The 11,610-nt window shown below is 39.1% G+C and overlaps 1 protein-coding gene across 1 annotated transcript in view; it reads right to left on the bottom strand.

Moving 5' to 3' along the window:
- Nucleotides 1-643: 643 nt before the first annotated feature.
- Nucleotides 644-11,610, bottom strand: part of MSBP (membrane steroid binding protein) — a 60,342-nt gene continuing 49,375 nt past the window's right edge. The window contains exon 4 of the mRNA XM_080275485.1: nt 644-5,106. Coding sequence (XP_080131611.1) covers nt 5,003-5,106 — 104 coding nt within the window. The 3' untranslated portion in view covers nt 644-5,002. The remainder of the gene's footprint in view (nt 5,107-11,610) is intronic.

Genomic DNA, 11,610 nt, shown 5'->3' with positions numbered 1-11,610 from the left:
CATTGTTAAAGCAATTTATTGATTACCAGGAGATTGGATGATGTTTGTGTATTCTTTACACAGTCATGTCTCATGCAATGGGAACGAGGGTCATGAAGTGGTAGAAAATGCCACATTTAGATAGTTAGGGGCTCATGTCTCACATCGTGCAAGTTTTGCTTTTCAAACCTGACCAACAGCTCATTGCATTACACAGTGTGAGAGTGTGTGTTGTAGGCAAACATTCCGTAAAACTTTAGGTGCAGATGTACTTCAGAGAATACAGATACCTGTACATACAGGCTAAGAAAACAACATATACTGCACAGTGATTACAAATGTGTGTGTCAGTTATCACCAGGTCCCTACTGTCCCACTGTACTGTATACTTATTCTGATTGCATGCCAACAAGGCATTACAACAATAAAGCTTTAGTTCTGCAATGGATAGTAATAAGTGACTGTACACTACTGTGCAAACTGTATAACAATGTTTTTTTGATGGCTTCACAGAGTATAATAGTCATTTATAGAGTACTGAACACTTTATTTCTTATATTCACAGAGTAAATTTCACATAACGAGCATTTTGATTTATCCAGCAGTTTGAATTTTCCCTACCATCAGTTACTGGTTCTAATGTATTTAGGTTATTAAAGTATACTTCAATATAATAGCAAGTTTATTCCTCTTTTTGAACAGACATTAACATTCATCTGTACACACTGAAAACCTCCTCTTCTAGTAAGAAAGTTTTGGTTACACATTTTTTTCTTCTTTTTTTACATTTGTTCCACGTGGATTTTATCAAACTACAATGACTGTGTAAAAAATATAAATACAAATTCTGCTTCTCTAAATATCACAAAGGTAAATCAACTTCATGCAGGGCCTGAAGAACACATCTCAGGAATGCCAAATGAATGAACAGCTACCAGAAACCAGTGTGTAGAAATGAAGGCTTTACTTATACCAACCCAGTAATAGCTAACACCTCACCTGCCACACTGACTTTGCTCAAGTCAGTATGCCTGCCTTGCACAAAAGAAAAACTTCTTGCACAGAAACCAACAAGCAAGGGCATATTCTCACAGACAAAAGGCATGCTGTAAATGCCACACTTATATTCTCTCTCTCCTATCCTATTTCTGTTGTCCTCTGGACATACACAGTTTAATAAACTATTTCGGTGTAAACTATGTATCTTAAGTACTGATGTAATGGCAAGGTGACTCCAATTCACCTTACAATGTTTGTTCAAGGTGGTTTCTAAGCTGGCACTGGGTGATAAAAGCAAAGCCTCAATACAACTCGAGAATTACATGAATCTACAAACAGCAGTGCCCATCCTGCACACAACATGCAAAATGACATGAAACTTATGGACACTGACCTGACTACATGATCAAAATTATCTTCCATCAAATCAACATTATTATTTCTGAAGAAAGTTACATACAAAACCAAAAACTGTGAATCAAGTGACTGTAAACTGTTCAACAGGAAACCATTATGAACGAGGGGATCAGTGATTGCATCATCAAACATGGCCAGATACTCCAAACTAAAATCAGTTAACATATGGAAAACAAGCATATTAATTCTAAGTTTATGCATACACTCACAAATGTAAAGCTCAAAGGCCTTTTCAACAATTTCAGTAACACCTTCACTGTCAAAAACTGTAGACATTAAAATACATAACTTGCAGGAATTGCCCTGTGTAATACATAAAAATATATATTATATATATTGTATATGTATGGTTTGGCTATGATACAGTGCTGTGACATACAAAGGACACAGCACACTGCTGCCAGGAAGTGAAGTTGGTGGTGACTGTCTTTGTACAGCAGTCATATTGTCACACCTTCAGCCCCACCAGCCCACCCTGCAGGCACCCCACACATTGTATTGGACTCACCAACATTTGACATCAATATTCACAGTGGCACAGTCACCGAAGGGGGAGTGCATTGTACAGCACACCTTTAGTGATCTCTTAAGAAAAAATACCATTTAGGAAAACATAAGACATTACAGTATTCTTACCGAGATTAGCATCTACACTGAAATCTGGAATTCTCCCCTCTGTATGACTGGCTGACAAGCAAGCCAGTCCTTCCAAAAACTCTAGGTTACATCTGACTTTTAAATATATCATACAGCTTTTTGTCTTACTTCATTAAACTGTTAATAATGGTCATGGATTAAAATATTATTTTTTTCATTACCATCTGATAGTACTGTTTTGTGCTGACATTAAATTCTGAAAAAAACAACCAGGATGATGAATGTGCCATACTTTCTCAACTCCATATCAAAACCTGCAGCACAAACGGACACCATTATGGTTCACCTACAACTGAAATGCCCACTGTATCTGTGATATGCAATCATCCAAAAGACCATAATATAACTTGAAACACAGTAACACATTTTGAATATATCCTTAAAATATATCAAGGGTACTCTCCACACCAGATTTTTCTAAAATAACAAGAAGAGCATGAATGCATATCCAGTATACAGTATTTTAAATATATACCAACATTAACTGAATACAAAATCCCACATCCAAGGCTGAAAATGTAAAAAAAAAAACTAAAAAAAATAAAAATGCTGAAAAACTTGGCCAAGTACAGCATGGCTAAAGGTTAGATATGAAAATAATTCTGCATTATCAACACACGGGACAACTCAGCTCCTCCACCATAACTCATAAGGCTAAAGTTTGATTTCAGGCCGAGATACCTACACAAGGTCGAGTACAGAAGCTACAATCACGTCTCGATTGCCATTTACATAGGTCACCACAGTTAATGCCTCAGTTATCAATGCTATTAGCAAACACTTGGTAAAAGCATTATCTTCTTTGTAACAACAGTCATACATGATCTGATAAAAATGCAACCATCATTTTACAGTAGCTGGCTGTTATGAAACTTGCATTACTGGCATTAAGCCTCTCGTTACTTTCTGACTACCTGGACTTACATATTCTGATTATAGGTTAGCACTGACATTGACTAGTCAGTACTGTACAGTAAACCCTCTCTATGTCAAACTTTGACTATATAGACAACCTTGAGCTTACCGAATATTTCATTATATATCATCCCAAGGGTTGATTTAGTGAGGGGACACAGTCGCCAAACCAAATACAGTATATGGTAAATAAAGTTTTTTTGTTCTATTGTTTATTACTGACTGAAAATATACTGTATAATATTTATCAATATAGTAAGAAGGAACATAGTATAAACCCACAAAAAAAATTAAATAAAACTGTGAACACACAATTGCATTAGGAATTCACCAAACAAGATTCAGTGGGAATCAAACCTGAGTTCAAGATAGCCAAACCTACCAATCGTCGGCTATATCGAACTATCAGATAAACCGCCGTCCTCATCCCCCAGCTGGTTCGATATAGCAAGGGTTACCTGTACTTGTATTTGCAACTGCTGCTGTGGCCCAAGTAGACAAATAGCCCTCCATTACTACTTACAATGGCTGCCAAAATAAACTAAAGTGAATAAAAACTAGGGAAAGCTTCAGCTGTGCTAGTCATGGAATTACTTAATTCCAAAGGACTATAAACACTGGATACTGGCTGAATTAGTAGTTGACGGACCAGTGTAAGAAGTCACTGTGGTCCAAGTGGCACCAAGACTAATTCAGCTGAGACTACCCTCCAGAATATCTTATCAGAAGGGCCCCAGCATGTCACAATTTCAAACTTTTTTTCAAATCTTAAAGGTTACCTGAGCTACTCAAACCTTCATTTACAGGGGTCAGATATGTATGAGCATCCTGGGCTGAAAACTGTCTTATTTCAGCTTTCCTGAAGCTGGAACTACATACTGTAGTTCTGCTTTATATGAAACCTGAATCTAGCCACAGACCAGAATCAGCAAAATTCAAGCATCTACAGTCTTCATTACACAAACCCTCAAACAACATGTAACAAACTAAGTTCTTACAGGGTTAACAGTTCACAGCTTTGCATAGACGTAAAGTAGCCACTCTTAAAAATTCACAAAAATTCATCAAGCCAAGTATTTTTGGTCTGATATAAAAATCTAAGATCTAAAGTTAGGACAAGACTTCAGGTGCCAGTAGAAGTTTGTGGCAGTGATTCTTGCTGTACGAGAGAAGTGACACAGGGAAGCACGAGATCAGATTGGAAAACAAAGGTCAAGTTTATAAACTGTTCGGTATGAATGCATGTACTGACTTTCATCAAATAGAAAAGACAGCTATGCTCATTCTGTCCTACTAGTAGTTAGAAAAATAGTGGCTATTTCATTTGTTGTTTCACCATAAAATAAGACTTCAATATACGCTAACATTTCTTTATTCATTTTATTCATCAATTTCCTTACATTTTATACCTTTCACGGAAAACGTTATGAACAGTAAAAAAAAAAAAAAAAAAAAAAAAAAAAAAAAAAAACTGACCCTGAACAATTACTTCAGTATATTTTATAACAAGCAACCCACACCTCAGTTACATTGGACATAGAAGTCTAATTATATTCTGTGCATCACCCAATGTTTCTTTACCTTCTCTTGGCAGGCACATCACGGCCTCAATAACCACTTGCTTGAGCCTTAGAATGATCGGTCTGGTTGCCCTCTACTCACCTCCAGTGCACCACAAGGTCAAGACATATACACCATAGTCAGACAGCAGCCAACTATTCCTCCTTTCCCCCCCCCCCCCAAAGTTTTGTAAAGTAACAAAGATACGTTAGAAAGAAATCAGTTTTCATACTCCACTACTGTCAAAACTCGTTCATTTAAAGTGCAGGCCATGGTACTTGCTGTATGTATATGAAATTAAATCTTCTTTAATTTAAGCATGAAATTATATGAAAATTGTACTTAAATCTGGACAAACAGAATACAGGCAATTATTATTTGGTCAGGTTACTTAGCTGAAGTCTGACTTACTTGGGTCATATGAAATGGACCTTGTATTTCTTAAAATACATATTTGTTTACCACAGCTACCAGCCTATTCATCTTTCTTGGTTTTGTTGTCTTTGGCATCTTCCTCATCTGAATATTCAGTTGGCTGTTCACCAGGCTTCAGCAGTTTGCCAACATAATCGTACTTTTCTGAAATATTGATACATGTCAGTACACAACAAAGATAATAAAATAAACATCCAGGGCATCATCTGGTAAAAAAGAAAAAACCTCTCTCTATCTTCAGGTTTATAAGAAACAAAAACTAAAAAAAAAAAAAAATCATTTTTTCACTACACCCCTATGCAAACTTATGCATGGTGCTACGCAAAGATGTTCCCCCCCCCCCCACCAGATGATGCCCTGGATGTTTATCTTGTATCATCATCATCCGGACCTCCTTTCCCACCGAAGGGCAGGGTAAGTTTATAATTTTTTTTTTTTTTTTTTTTTTTTTTTTTTTTGCGCACCACGGGGTGAGATTAAAAAAAAGTAATTGCTCAATCCACGGGTTAAAATCAAGTCTTTTCTGGATTGGGACTGGTTGGTGGTAAGAATATGGGAGGTAGGAAGAGGGGGGGGAGAAAATGAGGGTTGGTGGGAGAGGAAGGTGGGGGTAGGGGGTTGGAGGTTTGGCTGGGGGCATGGTTGGATGCACTGTTAACCTTCCCCAATACTTCCTCTCTATTTCCTACCATCTACTTGTATTATCTTTCCTGCACCTCCCTCCCTTCCATCTGTTCCATTCAGGTCTTGCTCTTTGTTTTAATGTATCTCCCCTCCCCCTGCCCTTTCTCTTCACCTTTTTCCTCCAACCAGGTACTCCCATCCTTGGGCCCCTTGCCCAGTTCTTACCATCCATCCATCATCCAATCCTACATTGCATCATGAGGAGCATAGGAGCCCGGGGCTAGGCATTTGGTCCCGACATTTAAGATGAGTGACCAGCTTCACTCATCCCTGAGTGGCATTACATGAGCAATCAACCCTAACCACTCCTTGGATATAAACCTTCACCAGCTCAATCCGACTGATTGCAATAATTACCCACTAAACCACCAGGTGCCAAAATTTGGTTATATGGTTATCATTAAGTGTAGTATATGGTTTCCTGGTGTACAGGAAACCATTTGGCTTGTCACTCAGTGTAGAGTCACCCACACGTAGAAGGAAGAGGAAAGAATGAAGGAAAGACAGACAGAAGAGGAGTATAAAGTCAACCACAGGCAGAAGGACAAGGAAAGAATGAAGGAAAGACAAGAGAGGATGGAAGGAACGGACAGAAGAGAGGAAAGGGCAGACACCTAACAGCAGCACTACATCGAGTGAGTGGATGGTGAGCAACCCCTCAAAATTCAATTCTCTTTCTTTCCCACTCTTTCCCTCTCTTCTCTTTCATAACCCTTCTTCCCTTAATGTTTTAGTTTCTCTTTCGTTCCCTTATTCTTTTATGCCCCTCAATTCCTTTACTCCTCGTCTATTCCCTCTCTTATTTCCTTCCTTCCTTTTTTTTTCTCTCATCTTTCATTCATTCATTCATTCATATAATTCTCCCACAATCCTAAAACTCCAATAGTTTAGACGGCAAGAATACTTACAGTAATAAGCTACCTTTTTATGATTAATTATAAGAACAGATGGCCACAGTTTTAGCTTTACCCCCCACTAATGAGAAAGGAAATGTAGTTGTCTGAGTGTACCACAAGCAAGTATGTACTGTACCTAAGGAATGTACACATGCACACACACACACGTACTGCCACATTTACTCTTTCTCACTACGAGGTAAAACTGGTACTTAGGCCGTCTGTATAATAATACCGACCTAGAAGCAGCTACTGCACAGTTAAAAATATGCTGCAGATATTCTCTCAAGAATGGTGAGTGCAGCCCCCTGCTGTTTTCTTTAACTGGCAGAATTATTTTTTTCTCTACAGGTATTTGAAGCAAGAAATAGATGAGTTTTCGGTCAAATTTTTATTTAAATAAGATATCTGTATAAGTAAAAAGTATGCAGAAAATTAATATGCCAACCATTTTTTCCACAATAAATGTGCAGATACATGAAAAAATTATAGATAAAGTGGCTGAAAAATCACGCAACTCTGAAACGGCCTCTGATTGGTTGTGATGTCATTACTCACACTGCAGCTTGGTCGACTTTGTTTACATCTAGTCTGCATACACTGCTTATTTCTGACCTCCAAGAATGCCCAATGACAATAAACAAAAGCAGTGGAGGCTGGCTGCTTGTCAGAAGTTCCCAGTGCTGGAATGCAGTCTTTACTTTTGTGAAAATATAATTTTCTTCACCATATAAGTTCATACTCACTTAATTATCTGAAATTCAGTCAAAAAATTGTGCTTAATTCAACTATTAATAGAAAACTAGGATTCAGAGTGAAAACGTGTTAAGGTTAACGAGTATTTAGACTTTAGACAGCCAAAAAGCCTTGACAGACTTCTATTTTGCACAAATACTGATTTACAGTGCAGGTAAATGTTTTTGCATGTTAAATTAATATTTATGCAAAGTAGAAGTCTGCCAAGGCAAACTGTTGGGCTAAAGATGACACTTCGCTAACTTTGGCGTGTTTTCGCTATGAACCCAGATTATTTTTTATGAACAGACAAATTAAACACAAAAATCTGACAGGATTTCAGATAATTAGGTTTGTGTATAAACCTATATATTCATAAAGACTATAATATTTCTCAATTAAAAGTGCCAATTCGGTAAATAACCACCCATTCTGTATTTTGCTGCACCCTCCTAAACGTACGTCTAAATCCTTCAAGTTCACAGCACTCACTGAAACTGTTCTTTCAGAAAACTAACAATGAAGAGGTCAATTCATGAGCATAACACCAATATAAACTCACACAAGTGATATTGTATGCAATACATTAAACACTTTCCACCTTATAGGGTACGAGCACCACTCAAGGATGGTGTAGCTGTTTGCTTCTTCTAGTCAATTTCAGTGCAATTTACTTACCTAACAAGTTCCACCCATTTACACTACGAAACGTATTCCTTCACAACATAGGCTACCTGGAGAGGGTAGTTTGGATATACAGTGGCCATGTCAATATCATGACACCTATTATCCCTGTTACTGGTAAAGTCTTGTGTGACGGATTGGAGCGTCGTCTGCAGTATGAATATTGACGTCATCACCAATATGGTGGCTGCTTCCCTCCAGCCACAAAGAATTAGGGTTATCACGTCTTGATCAGTGCAACTGATAAAGTAAAAGATACATATACCATTAAAATGATGAGGCGAAAGAGAGAGAGATTGTCCAGGTGCTTGAGGGTGTGAAAGTAGATGTATGTGGATTAAATGAAATTAAATGGAGAGGTAAGAGTGTGAGAGAATGGGAGTATGGATGGGGGATATGTGCAGGAGTAGGTGAGAATGAGAGGGCAAAAGAAGGAGTGTGTACTGTTGTAACAAATGGAAGGAGAATGTAAGAGAGTATGGATCAGATGGTTCAAGGATTGTGTAGGTAAGACTAAAAGTTGGACTACAAATGTGGGCGATTGTGTGCGTGTATGTGCCAACGCAAGATCGTGCAAGCAGAGAGAAGAGTTCTGGACAAATGTGGAAGAGTGCATGGAAAAGTTTGAAAGGAATGAGAGAGGGTTTTTGACTGGTGATATGAATGGTAAAGTAGGGCATGTGAAGGTGTGGAGTAGTTGGTGAGTGGGGTGTGCCTGCTGAGATAGATGAGAAAGGCAATGCTTTAGTGGACATTTGTGCCAGGAGGGGGTTGGTGAAAGCCAATACCCTTTTCAGGCACAAAATGATCCACAGGTATACATGGCGAATGATGAGAAGGATGGGTGGTGAACTGAATGAAAGGAAGGCAATAACTGATTATGTGTATGTGGATGAAAGGATGCGAAGATGTGTAATGGATGCAAGAGCATATAGAGGTTGAGGGAGTGGACTTTCTGACCACCACTTCAATCAAGGTTGAAGTAAACTGAAGTAATAGAAGAAATGGAGGAAGATGTAAGGAGAGGGGAAAGGTTACAAGAGGATGAGAAAAAGGTAGAATATAAGAGAGAAGTGGAGGAACAATTAGGTAAATATGAACTGGAGCAGCTGGGGGACATGGAAGGTGTGTGCAAGATATTCAGAGAGGAAATATGTGCAGCATATGAGGTGGTGTGTGGGGTAAAGAGAAGACAAAAGGGGTGCGAGGAACAGCATGGTGGAATGAATAGGTGAGACAGGCTGTGGCACAAAAGAAGAAAGCATATAATGAATGGATGAGAAATAGGGGCATGGAAGAAGTTGAGAGATGGAAGAGAGAGTTATATGCAGAAAGGAAGAGAGAGGTTAAAAAGATTAGTAAGAGAGAGTAAGAAGAGAGTGGATGAGGAATTTGGAAGGAATCTGAGTGTAAAGTGGAGGGAATGTAAGAAAATGTTCCGGAAAGAGGTGAAGAGAGTAAGACAGGGTGACAGTGAAGTTAGCCAGGGAGTGAAAGATAAAAATGGTAGATTACTAGTTAAGAAGGGATGAAAAGTGAGCAGATGGAGAGAACACTTTAAGGAATTGTTGAACATAGAGAATGAAAGTAATGCAAGTATAAGTGGCTGGGGAATGGTGGGAGAAGGAGGGAGGTGAGAAGACAGATAGGAATCAGCAGGATGGAAGTTGTGGATGCATTGAAGAAAGTCAAAATGGGGAAAGCCCCAGGAATTGATGGAGTGTGTGATAAAATGCTGAAGCATGGGAGAGAAATAGTAGCAGAATGGATGTGGAAGATGTGCAGATTGGCTTGGGAGGAAGGTAAAGTCTCGGAGGATTGGAAGTCAGGTATAATTATTCCCTTGTACAATGGGAAAGGGGAAAAAGAAGTGTGTGGTAATCATAGGGGCATTTGTCTTCTTAATGTAACAGAAAAAGTATACGGTAAGATACTTATTGACAGAGTTAGGGAAATAACACAGGGATTAGTTGGAGAAGAACAGCGAGGCTTTAGGAAGGGAAGAGGTTGTGTAGATCAGATATTTGTTCTTAGATCCTTACTGGAAAAGTGTCTAGGGAAGGGAAAGAAGTTGTATGCAGACTTCATGGATTTGGAGAAAGCATATGACAGGGTGGATAGACAAGGATTGTGGAAGTATTAAGAATATATAGAGTAGATGGGAAGCTGTTGAATGCTGTGAAGAGTATGTATGACGGTGCCAAGGCTGCAGTGGGTGTGGATAGTGAACTGAGTTTTTCTAATTGAAGGTTGGGTTGAAACAGGGATGTAATGGCTCCATGGTTGTTCAATCTGTATATGGATGGGGTTATAAAAGAGATACAAGGTAGGGCAGTGGATGCTGGAGTGGCCCTAATGAGAGAGGGCAGTGTTTGGAAACACCCTGTACTGTTGTTTGCAGATGATACTGTGTTGTTAAGTGAAGATAAAGTGGAGCTGCAAGGCTTGGTGGATGAGTCTGGGAGAGAGTGTGAGAAACGGAATTTAAAGGTGAATGTAGGGAAGAGTAAAGTTATGGCCTTTGAGAAAGGTGAAGTCAGTGACTGTACAGTAAGGCTGGATGATAAGGAAATCGAAAATGTGAGTATGTTTAAGTACTTGGGTAGTATGATGAGTAAGGATGGAAGTTTGGAGGATAAAGTGCATGAAAAGGTACAACAAGGAAGAAAGGTCGCTGCTTCCTTGAAGGCAGTGATAAGAAACAGGGAAGTGAGCATGGAAGTGAAAAAGTTACTACATGACAGTATTGTGATACCAACTCTAGCGTATGGAAGTGAAGCTTGGAACTTGTTGGAGGGACACTAGTCAAAGAGTGAGAGAACTGGAAATTAGTCTGAGAGCAGCTATGGAGTCACATGGAGAGACAGACTGACAAATGAGGATGTGAAGGAGCATTGCGATGTGGATGTGGATGTGATAGGCAGCATTAAGAGAGGTGGTTTGGCCATGTGGAGAGGAAGGAGAGTGAGAGACTGACAAGGAGAGTGTATGTAAGTGAGGTGGAGGGGGAGAGAGGGAGGGGAAGGCCAAGGATGAGATGGAGGGATGGAGTGGAGAGGTATATGAGAGAGGTGTGAATTGGGAGCGGGGCAGTGAAATGGCGGGGGACAGGGTGACGTGGAGGCGATTTGTTTGTGGCCACCCCATATAAGGGATTAAGGCATCTGGCAATAGATAGATAGATATATCGTAAGCTTCTATGTACTGTACATGGCAGAGTGCACTTGCTATGTTTACCCAGAACTGAAAACACGTCTATTTCTCAGTTTTGGCAGTAAGAAAATTTTTTACGAAAAAATGCGGATATTCAACCCTGTCGACGCTACTACTTAACTAGGATTTAACTACCTTCATGACTAACTTTTATGAGACTTCATGGTATTTTCAAAACAATTTGCCTAGGCTGTCCTGACAATCATGATCATCCTTACACAACAGTCTCGTGCCATTCTTACAACACACTTTACGCCCAAACCAGCAAAGAATTTGGAAATATAAGTCTACAGATCAAAAAAGACTGCATGAGCATGTACTGGAAGACAAAATGTGTGTCAAGTTATGACAGTATCAATGTCAAGAAAATATAAATACTCACCTGCTCAAAGTATGTAGGTACTAATGCCCTATACGCCAAAACAGGATTACAAGG

This window comes from Coenobita brevimanus, chromosome 61 (assembly GCF_032717465.1).
Source record: "Coenobita brevimanus isolate Jiangsu-jjx chromosome 61, ASM3271746v2, whole genome shotgun sequence".
NCBI lineage: Eukaryota > Metazoa > Arthropoda > Malacostraca > Decapoda > Coenobitidae > Coenobita > Coenobita brevimanus.
This window is presented reverse-complemented; position numbering and strand designations above follow the sequence as displayed.